This window comes from Necator americanus, chromosome IV, assembly GCF_031761385.1.
Source record: "Necator americanus strain Aroian chromosome IV, whole genome shotgun sequence".
In the NCBI taxonomy this organism is placed as follows: domain Eukaryota; kingdom Metazoa; phylum Nematoda; class Chromadorea; order Rhabditida; family Ancylostomatidae; genus Necator; species Necator americanus.
The window spans coordinates 27,559,636-27,575,787 of record NC_087374.1 but is presented as its reverse complement, the minus strand read 5'-3'; the positions used below and the strand labels follow the sequence as shown (position 1 = coordinate 27,575,787).

Sequence of the window (16,152 nt, the reverse complement as noted above, 5' to 3'; positions counted from 1 at the left end):
ATCTCTAATTTTCGTGCTTTTTCATCGTCCCCAGAAACTCATAAGGATTACTGGAACGTAATGAAACAGCAGCGTTTTTAGACAATACTTGAGATGATTAATTTCATTCCATTTTGAAAAATAGTTAACATTAGTAATAATTCTTTATTCCACGTAGTCCAGCGATTTTAACTCATGGTGTTAAAATCTTTCGTGATCAATCTGAAATCGCCAGGTTACATCGACTTGGAAAGAGCAGGAAAAAATAAACATTTACGTAAATCGAGGAAAGAATGGTGCGTATGGATTCGTTGGAACAGGTCCGTAAGGGTACATCGTACCAGGTCCATATGGGTTCATTATACCAGGTCCGTATGGGTTCATTGGACCAGGTCCGTATGGTCCAGGTCCCGTTGGCACTGGGATCACGGGCCCGGGTCCCGTTGGGCCTGGTACCTCAGTTTCTGGTCCTGTTGGGCCCGGTACCACTGGTCCAGGTCCTACTGGGAAAGGTCCCATTGGTCGGAAACAATCCTTCGCACTTGTTGGAGTAAACAGGCACTCTAGAAATTGTTTAGCTACTTTTTGTTTCGGTGTAAGTTTAGCCAAGAACTTCTGTCTGTTCTTCTCTGCTTGTGCGTACGTGATCGACTGAAATAATGGAAACGCCGATGGCAATAGTGCTCTTAAGTAGAACAAAGTAGGCATACCGTATTATTTTGAAGCTCTCTATTCTTTCTGAAGTATCTGGATATTTGCTTCAAACCTTCTTCGAGTTCATTCTTCTCTTCTTCCTGCTGTTTTGTGTAATTCGCGTACAGTTCCTTTAAAAAACAACAAAAATATGTCCTTATCGTTTTTTAAGAACGAAAGGTGCTTGCTTTCCACCTCCACTCCATTTTCTTTCGCCCATTTGTTCATTCCGTCTTCATACTGCTTTCTGGTCAGATTGAGATCCTGAAGCGAGTTCTTCAGTGACTTCCGTTGTTTTTTATATTATCCTATGAAGGCTACCAACTGTTTTTGATTAAAAGTAAGAGAACTTGACAGACATTCTGTAATCTAAGAAGATCTTGAAGCCCGGCAACAGGAATTGGGAACGGGAATGGATTTGGATTCGTCTGAACCTTCATTATTAACTGTAGTTGTTAAAGAACTTTCCTAACCATCTAGAAAATATAATCTGAAATATCCCTACAATTTTCGATAGAAAGAAATAAGCAGAAATAAGTCCATGAGAAATTAGCTAAAAAAAAAAGTGAGAGGGAAAAATAAGAGTTTAAGATGACATGTCAAGTACTGGTAGTAAACTCACTGGATAGTACTGTGCAGCGGTGAAGCCAATAATACCTAACAAAAGTAATGAACGCATGCTGAAAATGGAAATTATATTAGAACTCGTGGATAGAAGATGTGAGAACCAGGAAGATGGTAATTTTCACCGAGTTTGTGATTGTAGAAAGTTAAAAAAAAACATTGCTAGGAATCTCGCATCATTACTAATCCTTGGCTGGTCTTTATATTGCTTGCACATTTGTACAGATGGCGTCGAACATTCGACAGTACTTTTTTGCTGGAATTTTCTGAATTCTGTCCATTAAGTTCGAATGGTTAGAGCAAACACCATTGATTTTCGTGTTCGACTTTCTCAATTCAGCCAATCGAGCAGGGTATGGAAGAAGAGCATCCAATCTTGAATGAATAGGCATGAAGAATCTGAAACAAGTCGAACAACATTTGGAAATTCTTGTAGCCTTCAATACTTAGTCGTGTTTAGGTGGTAGGTTAGAAAAGAATCAATTTCAGCAGCATATATTTTTACTTCTGAAAACTATTTTTGTCGTGTACGTAGAACAGTAGCGATGGTGATTACAAATAGACTTGCAAGACAGAGTTAAATTGATACTCTTAACTGAAAATTGCCAATAATACTACTACTATCACTACTCAAAAGGTGCTAAATGAAATTAAGCATTAAAAATAGAGAACTAGACAGGTATAAACCTAGTTGTGTAACCAATTTAGTGAGAATTTCGAGTGTACATCATCTAAAAAACTATGAATCATCTTTGTCAAAATAACTCTCTTTCTTTCTGGAATCAACTAACTTTATATATATATATATATTTATTTATTTATTTATTTATTTATGGTGATTTATGGGAACAGTTTATGGTGATGACTCTGGGCTTTATAATGGGACAGAAATAGTTGAGGTCTTGATTATTTCTGGACAATTTATGCGCCAGTAACGAATATAAAGTTAAAGTTAAAGTTTCTGGCGTTAATCAATCCGCTTGGGATGCACCCCCACGTTCACTTCAATTCAGAATCGTTTGAGGTTTACGAACGTGTATCTGGCCGATGCAATGACTTGCGGTGGCTATCCGATGTTCAGTGTGTTTTATCCTCCGACAGTCTGGTACCAATTTATCGACCTGGAGGGAACCTTTCCGCCACACACGCCCCAATAACGAATATATGTGCTTTAATTGCGTGTTTCAGAAGCATATTAAATTAGGATTGACCTGAAACATGGAGTTTTTCTTGTTATTTACAAATCAGCATATAACGATGAGTTATGCAGTGATTTGCAAAATGCATGTTTTCGGTGGAACACTGTCTTGTTAATTCAGCCGTTAGCCTTTATTGTCACAATGACTCGACCAATTTCGTTACATAATTTCATAATCTTGTAAGCAAAACATGTACGCGTTTGTACGCATTTCTTCGGGGCATTCCGTCAAATGTCTCGTTGATCAGGGTTACCAAGAGAGAAGTCTTCGTTGTATATTCACACATTGAAGACATCACTGAGTGTAGCAAGGTCAAAACTACATGACCCAGATGCAGTTGCGTAAGCGGTTGCCCTCGAAGCGTCGCGGTGGAGCGTAGTGTTTAGTGTCGTCGTGGGACCCCTGCCAGCATCAGTATTCGCTGCAGTTAGCGATGGTCCCATCTATATTCCAACCGTTGTCTCCAAGCGCGCCATACTTTATCTCGTTTTGACCCGACTGTATCTAACCGTATAAGGAGCAGAATGGAATCTATGGAATCCAAGTATGAGTACGGTACCATTTTAAAATTTGAATTTCCGATCTATTTGATGTTCCCAATGATTTCTCCTTTTTTAAAATTAACTTACAATTTACAAGATATTCGGCTAAAATCAAGTGCAGTGTTTAGAAATGCTGTGAGTAACATTAGCAGATAGCATAGTTTGTCACCTATGTATCGTTGAAAGGAACTGAAGGCTGAATTACTTCCTATCCCGAATTTTTGTTCTGAATCTGGACTTTTCAGCCCCACAGTGCTTTGGGTAAACCAGATACGTCTGGAATATCCGCATGGAATGGATCTCGAACTTCCGTCAGTTCACCTGTAGCCATGAATGCAGAACAAAGAAAAGAGATAATAAAGGTATCCATTCTTATCATTTAAGCCTATCAATGTTCATTTTTAATTTTTTTTTGTTTATGAGTTTAGAAGAGCATAGAACGTCTATCTCGACCAAAACATAGTACTGTTTGTCAAAGAGCAGAGCAACGCAGCAACGTGGGTTACCTTTTATTTACCTTATTCACTCTTTCAACCATTTTTCTGTTTCACATGTAAAAGAGATCTAAAAGGCAATCAGCGATGATTTTTTGCCTGTAATGTTAACCTGTACTGTTCGGGTTGTAGATTACGGAACCCAGAGTCGTCCCGCTCAACTTCCACTAATCGTCCTAAAGAACGGCGTGGGAGCGGCGTTTGTTCCTACGATTGCGTTGGAGCGTGCCACCTGTGTACACTTTTCGGTCCCATCGCCGGCCTATTCAATGGTTTTGTTTGAATGGACCGTTGGGGAGACCTCACTAACTGTCGACCACTCGCTCTTGGGCGCAGTGCATTTAATAGGGAGATGCATTTCAATTAATTACGTAGGAAAAGACTCTGTCTTCTATTCTTTTTTTACAACGAAAGATGAGTGGAGTCACACTAGACTCCGTAATTTGCAAATGGAACTCTGCGGGTCCTCTGGGGCTTCCGCATTACGACAAATTCGTAATTCGTTGCCTTTAATAAGAATATCGGCCAAATGCCCACTTCAGATGCTGCTTTTGTGGGATCCCAGCCGCACCTATACGTGTTATCACCACACCTCACTCTCTTCATGAGCGCACATATTTTAGCCTAATTTCGACTTGTCACCTTAATATTGTACCTTTGTTGCACCAGCTGCGCTATACTTCAATTCAAAATTTCATTCCTGCAACAGTTCATGGTTTCACTTATTAATTGACATGCACACTTTTCAGAGTAAGGGTACGTCACTTTCACCCTACGTAGGGACAATGAGCTCAAGCCCAACTATTGTAGAACCAGTGACACCATTCGAGCCGATTGGTCAGTGGCTGTTTATATTGAGCACAATTACATAAGCTAATTGTTCATAGGTCACTTTTTTAAAAGTGGATCTTCTTTTCTCAATAGTTTTTGTAGATCCATCCCGCATGATAATTCCGAATGCTGAAAAAAGTGGAACTATTTGTCGTGTGCCCAGGACTAGAAGAGAACTGTCATCCAGGATGTCACTGTTTAAAGGCGAAAACGAGGTCATAGACTAATTTCCTAAATTGAACATGTTTTCATCAATGTGTTTGTTATTTAGGAAACGCCGAAACCACTTCGTAGCAATCTGTTGAAACGTATGGGTGATTACAAGCCAGCGAAAGTTGCCCCGGAGAAGGTCCTCCCTACTCCGGTTCCTAAAGCCGCAGCTACCGAAGTTGCTGCAAGTATGAGCAATGCTCCGGCACTAGATATGAATTTGCATGATAGTGTTGATGAGAATGTCGCAGTACCGCCTCCACCTCCCCCAACTGAAGCGGATGTCTCCTGCGTTGTGAGTTCTGAAGCATTTGTGAGCCTAAGTAGAAGAAATGGGAGCAACTGCTTTGCAACTCTAACTTTCTATAAAATTCTTTACTTCATATAATGGTACTCAGGCTTGAACATGAAAAGGAAGTCCTTTTAAAACAATAGATTTGATTTGGTAGAAAAGTGCGAGAATCTCGACTCTGATTCTTTAGTTTAAATAAAAACTTTGGTTTAGTCTTCACGTGCGCCAGCTGGAAGAAGCGTCGCATCGGTATCACCAGTGGTATGTTTGTTTCCCGATGTTTTACTTCGCTTAGTTTTAGTTTGATCATTCAGATTAAAACTAGTTTATTAAAGGAGATGTTGTCACCAGATGGTGAGATGCTCCTGCACGCCACTCGTAGTCTCAGTCTCGAAGGTGGATAGTATTGTTATGATTTAGGAAGTATTTTTTATGAGCATTTTAATTGTTTCTCTTTTACAACTGAAAACAGGATCTTTTAGATGTATCTCCGGCAGGAAATAACTTATCCGGCGGAGATCTCGGTGAAACAGCAAATGTTTGGCAGCAAAATAAGCCACAGAGTAAGTGGAAAAATTGGAAATATGTGGGAATGGCTATTGGGTTTCTTCCGTTTGAACATTCCTACAACAATATCTCAGTGCTTATCGTTCTGTGCTTCAACTAAGTCTTTTTTTTTCAGAACTACTCGCGGATAGCGTTTGCTCCTTGAACACTCCTCACAGGGCAGGTCCTGAGCTCACCAAACGGAGATACTTTTCAGATTCTATGGAGGAGAGTGGAACTGCTTTTCCGGATGCTTCATTGTCTTCCAGTGGGTTGCGTGTTTCATTTTCAGCAATGTTCAAAATGCATAAAACACCGCTAATATTATTATTCACAAGTTTGCATCTGCTTATTTTCGTAACCTCCTTCCATCGTTTTCGCAGACAGCTAGTATAGTCTGTAGATCAGCTGGAAAGCACTGATTGGATAAGTGTCGAGACATCACAAGACTAACAGCTGAAAATTTTTGGTTTCTTCCTATTCACGTACTGGATTATATTTGCGTTTTTGCAGCGAGTGAAGAGGATACAGTTATAGTAAACGATACTATAGAAGTCCGACCACACTCACGTGGTCCAAAAAAGGACGAGGTTATGATTCTAAAACCTAGGGAAGTTGGTGAGTGTTATGTATTTCTGCTGACTTTTCGTCCAATTCTATTAATGTGAAAGGTAATAGTTCTTCTTCAGTCCATCCTGATCCTCCGTCGACGCCGAATGTCCGCAGATCCACACGTAATCGCATGAAACCGGTGCGAGAATGGCTGGGAGAGAAGCCAGTTTATGCTGTATCGCCTGGCGGTTAGTTTTTTTTTAGAGGACTTGATGTTTTTTTTTACTTGGCAGCTGATATGGAGAAAAAGTGCAAAGAAAAAAGTTGTGGAAAAATGTGCAAAGTTATAGATATATCGTAGAGTGATGAGCATAAAGTTTAATGCAGATCTTCCGCGTTACTTATTCGGCGGGTGCAATTAAATGTTGAATCTGTAGAGTGTGGCGCGTGATTCATTTATTTTTTTTTAAATGATCTAATGTAATTTTTGCTCCTCTTATAATTACATTAGCTGCACGCTATGTTGTTATCATATTAGATCTAATGTTATTTTCTTATTTTCGATACGTTGAAGTTATTAAATATCAGAAGTGCATGTTATTGATGGGATCATCATTGATTATTATTGTTGTGGTTTTATTTCGTTTTGCAGAAATTGATCTCTACCTTTTTGATGCTGTGTAGCATAGCATGTGCTTCAATATATGTTAAAGCTTAGTATTATATACTCTTTTGACTGGTTATTTCGTAATTGTAATGGTAACGTTATCGGCTACCATTCACTGAGCGGAGTACCTAATGTGAAAATATTCCATGTGCGAAGGATCTCGGCATTTCCTTGGTACAGAATCAAAGATGCAGACAGATTTTAAAATAGTTTTAGTCCCCGTTTCGTTTGTTATTGACTCGCAGTGTTGACTCTTTCTGTAACGTTACATTAAAAAGAATTTCTTGGAAGTAATCGTACATGAAATTCCTGAAAAAAGATTTTTTTTTTAAAAATCAGCTGGAAATGTGATCCCGTTAGAACATTCCTCGTAAGAGTGTTGGGTGCAGATAGTTTCTTTGGAAGATTACAGGGAATATGAAGAATCTGTATAATTTAGGCAGCAAAACTCTGGTAGGAGTCAACGAAGTAGAGGTGAGGGAGAAACGATGGCTAAAAGTGAGAACGGCAAACTATAGGGTCGCACAGCAGAGGGAGATGCAATTGGCTGGTAAGAGTTTACTTTAGCTGGAGAAAGTGATCAGCAAAAAACTGCATAATTTCCAGAACAAAAACGTAGATTACGGGAAAAACGTAAAGAAGAAGCCCGTAAGCGTAAGCTTGTAAAGATTCGTGAATTAAAACGACGTCATAGGCGAGGTGAAGATTTGGATACCACCGTGGATTCGATTGTAACAAGTAGCGATGAAGAAGAAGAGGATATCGAAGCGATTATACACGTTCGCTGATACGGTTCACCGTAAACTTTGGACTAATGTAGCTATCTTACTCGTATCCTATTTTATTTTAGTCTTGGTATATGCATGATCTTTCAAAGGATTACCATCGGAGCTGTGTTATCCGTGTTTTTTTTTGTTCAAGTCTATCAGTCAGTGAGAATAATTTTATCCACTTAATTCTGACATCTGTACATATCTATGTTTGGCACCACTTGTGTGTTCTCACTCGTTCCATAAACTGAAAAACTCGCTGTGGTTCAAGCTCGTTGTGCCATTTTCCATCTTTTTTAAAGTGAGATCCGACTATCAGAGCATCTGCGTTTCCAAACTGATGAACATTGGAAACAGTAACGCCAGAACCAACGAAGATCGGTAGCGAACATGCGGAGCGAATCTCTGTAAAGGACGAAGGAAAGAGATGAACTAAAATTACGTAAAATATACAATTACACTAGCAGAAAGGAGTCATGAAACTAAAATAAAGACAAATTTTAAGCAGATTTATAAGTGTGGTCGAGGTAATGTAAAAGTGGCGTAATCATGGAGTGGAATCTGCCTTTCTTGCTAATTTTTTTTTCTTTTGAGCTGTCCTCACACTGTCCTAGTACACTGGTACTAGGACAAGTGATTTTGAACGAACATTCGAAGTCTTTGCAACGTTCAGTTCTCAGCAGAATCGAATACTCGACTCGAAAAGTTAAACCTTTGAAACTGGATTACTCGTATATTTTAAAACAAAGGTACCAATGTATACTCACAGCACTTGATGTAATAAGTACTTCATTGCACAAAAATCTGAGAAATAAACGGAATGGTTGGAAAGGCTAGAGATCAAGTCACGTAACCCAAATTCCAGCGCATAAGGGACAGTTGTGGGACACAAGATGAAATCGTAGGGAACCGGTTTTCACATGAATGACACATTTTTTTTTATTAATTGTAGTTCTTAACCGGATAATTGGTGTTACTTGAAGCTGATTTTGGAAATCTTCGAAATTGTAGCATGTTGCATGTTATTGTTGAGAAACACCCGAACAGCACTACCTTGGATATCGCTGACGTCAGCTTCGTGGCCAGTGCATCGTCCTGTTACGATAACACCGTCGGCCATAAAGAACTGTGCCGCTTCGGCAACGTCTCCAATAGAGAGGTCGGCAGTGACCGCATGAGAACTAAAGTGAGTCCAGAACATTTGGGCATGACCTTGAAATTTCGCACCGGAACCAATGACCGGCGTATAGGATGGTTCGTATCGTTAATTAGTGAGAAAACTTACGAATGTTTTTTCTTAACATCAGTGATTATCGCCACAGAATCAGCTCCGATAGTGCGCGAATAGCGAAATAATTCGCCAGCACATCCATCCATCCAACCCTCATCGGCAACGTGAGAGAACACAAAGCATTCGGCACGAATCAGGTCGAATCCGGAAGACGAAATTATGTACTGGCTCCGATGACAAGGAAAACATTATTGCAAGGCGCTAACCGTTACAGTGCGCCACAGCGAGTGCTTCCTTATTTGCTCCGGCTAAAATTTGCACTCCAAGAAGCATTTGCTCTCGTTTCTTGCCCAATGTTTCAGTAACCGCTTAAAAACAATACATAGATAAGAAATCATGTTCGGTGAAGTGTTGGACGAGTTCTCACGTACTCCGGCAGGCAAGTGACATCGCAGATGTGATCTCTGGACCAATAGGTGGCTTCACGTATGGAATGTCGTGCATGTTTTCAACTATTATTCCGTCCTTAAAAAGACAACCAACGATTGACCTGCCTATTATTTATAAAAGAGTTTTTTTTTTAAATGAATCCAGATTTTCTAGAATCAAATTTCTAAATGACTTGTGGCAAGGTAGCAGGAGAGTCGCTAATTGTGTTCCTTAGTGAATATTGAATACAATATGAAGTTTTTTTTTCTGAGCGGTACTAAAATCGACGACCAATACGTTCAACTTGATGAGCGTGACGCGTCTGCGGTAGCGCACACTGTTTCTCCGATCGGCCCACATTACCTGCACTCTCTGTCGCGCTCCAATCGAAGGCGGATCGCGTTCTTCCGGTTGAACATATTCAACGCCAACTATATGCGTGAATTCTACATACTATGTCCTTTTCTTTCACACTACGAATGGTCAAAAATCTCCAGAGTTTAGGTTAGCTCCTTTGAGGTCTGGACAAGGTTTACAACAACATTAACTCTGACCCTCAGGATAGTTAATGTCATTAGAGAATCTAATGAGTAATTAAACATGGCCACTAACGAAGCCAAGTGAAAAAACCTTTTCTTGCCACGTAGACGGGAAAAATTGAAGACCGGTTATTCAAATGAAACTCTTGGTCGCAGCAAAGATCCTGAACCAAAAAAGCCTCAAACAGTTGCACTAACCACTGCAGCATTAGCGTATATTTCCGTCTCTTTTCGGACAATTTGAAGTATTTCTGGCATTGACATTTTATTCAGAGGTGTCCTGAAATGTGATTGATTACCTTAGTTACAAACAAATAAACATTAGGTACAAATCTTTTATGAACTTATACGCCTACGTCAAATTCACTACCCAGGTAATGCAGGAACGTGGACCATTCCAAAGATGAATGGTCGAGCGTATTCCTTTACGACACGGACAGCTTTTTTCATTTCCCTGCGAAAATATGTAGTTTAATCAAGAAGTATAGGGTGCAAGAAAGCAAATTGAGATACAACTAACACCACTGTTTAAAAATAGACGGAATTATTGAAAAAAAAAACAAGCAGACGTGGTGGATCTATCGTGGGATTTGTGCATAGATTTTTAAAGACAGTGGCAGTTCAAAGTGGGTGATCGAGAGCAAACGAGCGGAAGTTCCCTTCGGTTTGCATGCGAATTTATCTCGGGAGGGAGTTTTAGCGCTATTTAGTTGGATTAGTTTAATAATGTTACGTAGCTGTTAATAAAGATCAACACCAGTCTTGATTACAGCTCAAGCAAAGCAATGGAAGTTTAATAATGCTGTGATATTAAAATGATCTTTTTTCAATTGCAAGCAAAAGAAAACAACAAAAAATATTAATGGAAACTTCGATCACGGATGAAAAAAATAGGAAAACGAGGTAGTTGAAATCAGTGGTAGTCGCTTCCTCTAGGGCGATCGGCCGCTCTTCATTTGATCTACGTTAAGCTTTCCAGATACTATAGTAGTGACGAATAATTATATTGAATGAGTAATCTAATATTAATAAAGCATTAAAAGACTAGACAACAAGTAAATAGAGGCTTGCACAGGCTCAACAAACTCTAGCGACGAGGACAAAGAGGGGCAAAAGAGGAAAGAATAAGAATGGAAAAGGGAGAGAGGTACCGGAAGAGGTGGAGTCATTTCGAAAGCCCCTAATACTCAGCAATTAATTCTTTTCTCATCATTTGCTGTCTATGAACTACAAATGGATGCGGGAGTTTCTTGACAAGTGATAAACTGGGTACGAATTTGGTGGTTGATCTTGTAGACCAAACTTGATTTATTGGGAAAACTTAGTGGATTTCTTAGCTCTTTTCACAAAACCACCGTTTTAAAGGATGTAGTTAAGCACTTATGAATTAACCAGAAAAACTCCTCCATAAAAAAACAAGCACAACTTCAGGCTTTTTTTCAATCACAAAAAAGGAAATAATTGTCTCCGAATGAGATGACATGAGATCTGACTGATCGTATGGTTGAGTGATTCGCATGTCCCTTTAAATCAGATCCAGTATAAAATTCATTCATTCTTCTTGCGATCTCCTCTAACACTTCTAGCATGGATTCAAAAGCTCGAGAAAAAGGGAAATTAGAATTTTGTGTACAGCTCATGAAAACACACCAGTACATATTCATACAATCTCATCATTTCGAGGTCCAACTCGGAAATTCTTTGACAACTTTTAGACCTTACCACAGGCAAAGAAGGAGATGGTCAGACGAAATGGATGAACAGCGGATCCATAAGCGACGGAGAGAGCCGAGATGCGCGTCGCAAAACTATCTTATCAGTGTAGCGTCACAATTGATCCACTATTCCATTGACTGATTGCTCAAGTGAACGAGGTCGAATTTTTTTAAGTGATGCGTTGTTAAAAATACAGGTAATTGACCTGCTACTGGTATTCTCAATAACAATTCTTAAATATAGAATTTTCCAAATATTCATTTCGAGTTCTAGTTAGTTTTTATCTGAATTTTCGTTTTTGATGGCAAAAAGCTCGGAGGGGACGCATGGAATCCATCCAAAGGAAGGATTATTTGAGAGGCTTTGGGTCTACATGCCACATGGCACGGAAGCATTTTAGCGTGTAGAGATTTCTCTGAAAAATAGATAAAATTTTTGAGGATTTCTCGGATTGACTTTTTCAAAGTGCACTTTCAGAGTTATCGCCAATTCTCCTGTACCAGCGTTTTACAAACGTAACTCTAGTTCTTTTTTTTTCTGTTTCATTTCCATCGATCGCTTCTCAGAGAAATTCGCGTAACTCCTCAAGACATATTAGGATTGTGTTGTCCTTTTCACTCACTTGGGTTGACTCAATGATTATTGAGTTTGGTTTTACAACACCCTCATTCATTGCCGTTTGCGGTAGGATGAAAACGACCTGGCTTGTAGTGCAACTGTGTGCGTAGTTGCGCTCGCGATGGGACACCTGTGGGCTGCGAACCTGAGCAAAGGTCCCACTAAGTTATCGCTACAAGTCAGGCGGTTTTAAACCGAGTGTAAACCATCCTAATTTTAGACCAAATCAAAATGCTAATCGTTTTCGGATAACATCTGGAATAACTGACCAACCTAGTAATTTGTATAGTACAGTAACCTTTATAAATGGGGGAACTAAGAATCATAGTTTGTAATTGTTGTAAATATTATACATAGCGCCGAATAAAGCCACCCATAAACCTGAACGCTATTCGCAACTAAATTCGCGGCGTAAGTTTCACCAATAACTGTGTGAGCGAATTCATCTCAAGGAAGTTCTTGGACGGCCAGACCTTATACGAACACTTCGTTTTGGAGATGGGAAACTTAGTGCAAAGCTTGTCTTGCGTCATCTTTGTGTCATCTCATTATCCATCCATCTTGGATAATTCGCAGCCTTTCAATAAATCTGATGAGTGCGAGGCGGTATGTATAAGCACTGAAATGTTGTTCGAAACGTTTCCGCGGCTTTCAATCCAGAAATAACCGCTTAAGGAGCTAACGATTCAAAGGAGAAACATCTCACTAAACAGACAATAACAACACGCCCGGCATCGAAGCAGCCTTCTCCCCATACAGATTCGTCGTACATCCAAGCTAACATGCTGATCGGTGGCTGCGTAGAGATCTGGACGCGCCACAAATCCATCAAAAACACAGACTTTTTGGTTCAGAAAAACATGACTATGAAATATTTATAATATTCCCGACTAATAATTTAAAGAAATGGTATATATAAGATTTCTAACGCGGGAAATCACAAGTGTACGAAAATCACTTCAAACTTAGAAAAAGAACCTAAAACGAGGTGACGAGTAGAGTTCACTTGATTAACTTGATGATGGTCATTTATCCAATCAAAATCCATATTTCTGCCGACCGATTCTTCTCATCTGCTTGCTTTCTGCCCACTGTTGTTGAAGCGCTTCTTCTCGAGCAACAGCCTGAAATAAAGCGAATGGCAAGAGTACAACTTTGAAAATTGAACACAACAGCAATGCATCACCTACCAAATTGGCCAAATACGTGATCTGATGCTTTCGTCTCGATGTGGCATCAGCGGGATTCTTAGATTTTGGTAACGGAGCCGTGGCGTCTTTGGCACGAGCTGTTGTGTGTAGGTTCTTCAGTATGTTTGCTCGTACATCTGGTCCAAGGGCCTGAAAAAATAAGGTATAACCAAAAATTCAGTATATTCCATGCGAATGAAAGTTACGAAAAAAATCTTTTTCAAAAGATTTTTCAAAAAGTCTTACATCATCCACTCGTATGTCAACTATTTCAGCTGCTACAGAGTTGTAACTACGCTGATGATCCAATCCCATTGGATTTATTTCATATTTCATAATGAGGCGGTGAGCTTCCTGAAGAAAAAAGTATAGCGCATTTGCTGCAATCTTAGTTACATGAAGAAAGATACATGGAGAAAAGAACGAAGACTAAGTAATAAGTTGTAATTGAATGTGATGCGAACTGCATTTTCGGAAACCTAGTAACTTTTCACCAACCTCATCTGTGATGACTCCTTCAGGTGGTGCCATATCGCTAGACGATGGTTCAACCTCAGGATAACCGTAGCCGTCGTCAATGTCTTCCTGAAAGGAAATATCTTCGAGTACTAGGACCTAATTGATCGGTGGGCAGATTGACCTGTATCTGAGGTCGTGACGGTCCCATAACATCAGCAACACCATTAACCAAGGCAGGAATATCTCCAACTTTTGGGACTTTAGGTTCAGGCGCTGAAGATAAGCCAAAGAAATCTGTGGGTAAATCGTCATCATCGGAGTCGTCTGATCCTGCAGCTGGTCGTTTTGTAGCTGTAGTCTCGTTCACAACCTGTTACATTAACGATTAACAAGAGCGAAGAGCAAAGATATGGAAATGCAATGAATCCCGGGAAACACGAGAGAAGTATGTTAATGTAATTGCAAATGTGTCGAAATATTTCTTGAAACACTACCTTTAAAACAGTGGGCGTTGCCTTAGATTTATTTCTCAGTGAAGGAGGAAGCAGAATGCCCGTGCCTTTAACGCCGGCGCCGCCAAGACCGCTTTTCCGAGCCCCTCCTTTCGGGGTAGGTAGCATAGCCAGAAGACCACATCCTTTGGGCTTCGAAGGGAGGTTTGAGGGCTTGGCTGTCTGAAAGGTTTGCTGGTACTTCAAAGAACATGACAAGTCAGGTTGGTTTAGATTCGAAGATAGCGGAGTGGAAATATAAATAGATATTGGTAGACTACAAAAACAACAAAGAAGGACTATGATTATGAAGATTCACCTGCTCCTCATCACTTTCACTATCAACCCCGTCAACAATGGCATTCAGCGCGCCAAAAGCTGCAATCTTTGCTTTGCCTGAAAGCAAGAGCTGGAGAAGAAAAGTAGCAACGTCCTTCTAACTTTGCAGGTCAGAAGGCAAGATTAAGGATTCAACAGCAATGATTACCTCTCGGAGTTTTCTCTCTGACATTAGGAAGAGCTTCGGTTGAAGGGGTTTCTTTATCTTTCCTTTTCTTCTCCTTCTTTTTAGCCTGAAATCGCGACAACTCAGCTCCCTAACTAATATCACATCCTAAACACTTAAAGACTATGCTCATACAAGACACGAATGGATAAGAACATTTCAGACGAGTGCTTCGAGATCCAGCGGAAGCGAAACCGAGCGAGTTAACCATAAGCTATCATTTAATGAAGCGATGTATGACCGCATCATATTTCTTGAAGGTTCAAAGCCAAATCTTCTGAAGAAGAGTGTTTAGTCCACTTTTTAAATTGACTCACTTTCTTTTCTTTACGCCGCCTCTCCTTCTCAGCCATCTTCAACTCCCACTCCTTTGGCTTCACTATATCTTCTAACTCACCTTCAGTGACTAAAGTCGTTGATGTTGACTCAATAACAGAAGGCAAGTTCAAGGCAGATGAACCTAAAATATCAACACTCTAGAGAAGAGTTCGAATTTGGAGGGAATGCAATACTATTGCAGAGACGAAAAGGACACAGCAATGAAAAGATGTAATAAAGACAAAGAATTCAAAATGATAAGATGAACCTTCAAAAACATCATCAGCAGCGAAATAAGAGTCATCCTGGCCATTTGATGTCGAGGGCAATGGAGCAGACTTCGATGAGGAGACAACGGCGGACTAAAATGCAGATGCATTATGACAATTAAAAAACGCAAAATCGACTTTTTTCATTATGAAGGTAATTTGGAGTACAGGAAATTAAAGTGAATCTATTTTTCTTTACAAATTCCCACAAGTGAAAAGGACCTTGAATCCAGCGCTTTATTATTCGAAAACAGAAAAAAGTCTTGATATCTGGTCAAAAAAGAACCGATAATGAAACATGGTCCTTGACAGGAAAAATTTACAAACCACAAAATCTAATTTATTGTTCGGACATAAGCAACACTCTTCATGAGCTTACAGGAAGATTTTTTACACAGGAAGATGAGGAACTCCTAAAAGCAAAAGGATGGTATCTGGAATAGTTGCCCAATTTTGGGGTCTTGCTGGATTTACTTGAAATCTATCATTAAAGGTACGATCACATTTGGAAAAGAAAAGTAGAAATAAAAGAAAAAGCAAACCGTTCCAACATCTTCCGGGGCTTCATCAGCTTCACTGCCGCTGTCACTGCCGTAGTCAACGAGACCCATCATTTCCCTTGAAGCACCAGGTACACTCTAGAAATGTTTGCATTGAACCTCTTGGATTTCCAGAAAGGTAAACGAATAAAGAATTCTTAGAGGAATGAACAAATAAAGAATTATTAAAGGAACAAAGAGAAACTCAGTGATAATATCTCGGAAAGGAAAAAAAAGGGAGCAAGAGTGAGGCACAAAATTTTGTCGGGATAGACTGTAAGGTTGGTTGTGAGTTATTTCCGAGATATATTGCCACAAACCGATAATCATAGGCTGAAAATAAGAATTAGAATGAGAAAAAAATCTTCCATAACAAGGCCACAGTGGGAACGACGCAAAATGGGAACCATTTCTTTAAGAGGAACAGTGGTTAAAATAGGAAATTCGAT

At 39.7% G+C, this 16,152-nt stretch overlaps 5 protein-coding genes across 7 annotated transcripts; 1 reads left to right on the top strand and 4 right to left on the bottom strand.

The window, feature by feature from the left end:
* Positions 1-167: 167 nt before the first annotated feature.
* On the bottom strand, positions 168-1,351 carry RB195_002918 (uncharacterized protein; the record flags this gene model as incomplete). The annotated part of the gene is made up of 6 exons (XM_064200379.1): positions 168-201; positions 257-630; positions 690-803; positions 868-936; positions 1,032-1,100; positions 1,295-1,351. 6 exons carry the CDS (start codon positions 1,349-1,351, stop codon positions 168-170), a joined length of 717 nt encoding a protein of 238 aa, XP_064056260.1.
* Positions 1,352-1,586: 235 nt separating this feature from the next.
* On the top strand, positions 1,587-7,417 carry RB195_002917 (uncharacterized protein; the record flags this gene model as incomplete). Of its 3 annotated transcripts, none has more annotated exons than XM_064200378.1 (14): positions 1,587-1,649; positions 3,283-3,399; positions 3,466-3,534; positions 4,281-4,368; positions 4,465-4,577; positions 4,634-4,867; positions 5,078-5,125; positions 5,200-5,260; positions 5,347-5,427; positions 5,547-5,678; positions 5,924-6,028; positions 6,100-6,210; positions 7,069-7,179; positions 7,236-7,417. In XM_064200378.1, 14 exons carry the CDS (start codon positions 1,587-1,589, stop codon positions 7,415-7,417), a joined length of 1,515 nt encoding a protein of 504 aa, XP_064056257.1. The 3 variants fall into 3 exon arrangements, with proteins under 3 accessions (XP_064056257.1, XP_064056258.1, XP_064056259.1); XM_064200377.1 differs by having other exon boundaries at positions 5,179-5,260; XM_064200376.1 differs by lacking the exon at positions 1,587-1,649 and adding an exon at positions 3,020-3,172.
* A 187-nt stretch (positions 7,418-7,604) lies between these two features.
* RB195_002916 (uncharacterized protein) lies at positions 7,605-8,776 on the bottom strand (the record flags this gene model as incomplete). Its single annotated transcript, XM_064200375.1, has 3 exons — positions 7,605-7,804; positions 8,453-8,580; positions 8,685-8,776. The coding sequence occupies 3 exons, from the start codon at positions 8,774-8,776 to the stop codon at positions 7,605-7,607; spliced, it is 420 nt and encodes a 139-aa protein (XP_064056256.1).
* A 115-nt stretch (positions 8,777-8,891) lies between these two features.
* Positions 8,892-10,048, bottom strand: RB195_002915 (uncharacterized protein; the record flags this gene model as incomplete). Its single annotated transcript, XM_013447459.2, has 4 exons — positions 8,892-8,998; positions 9,062-9,155; positions 9,797-9,878; positions 9,969-10,048. The coding sequence occupies 4 exons, from the start codon at positions 10,046-10,048 to the stop codon at positions 8,892-8,894; spliced, it is 363 nt and encodes a 120-aa protein (XP_013302913.2).
* Positions 10,049-12,969: 2,921 nt separating this feature from the next.
* RB195_002914 (uncharacterized protein) lies at positions 12,970-15,778 on the bottom strand (the record flags this gene model as incomplete). Its single annotated transcript, XM_013447458.2, has 11 exons — positions 12,970-13,056; positions 13,123-13,272; positions 13,369-13,476; positions 13,621-13,707; positions 13,763-13,951; positions 14,076-14,255; positions 14,392-14,468; positions 14,560-14,644; positions 14,895-15,037; positions 15,164-15,257; positions 15,707-15,778. 11 exons carry the CDS (start codon positions 15,776-15,778, stop codon positions 12,970-12,972), a joined length of 1,272 nt encoding a protein of 423 aa, XP_013302912.2.
* Positions 15,779-16,152: the final 374 nt, after the last annotated feature.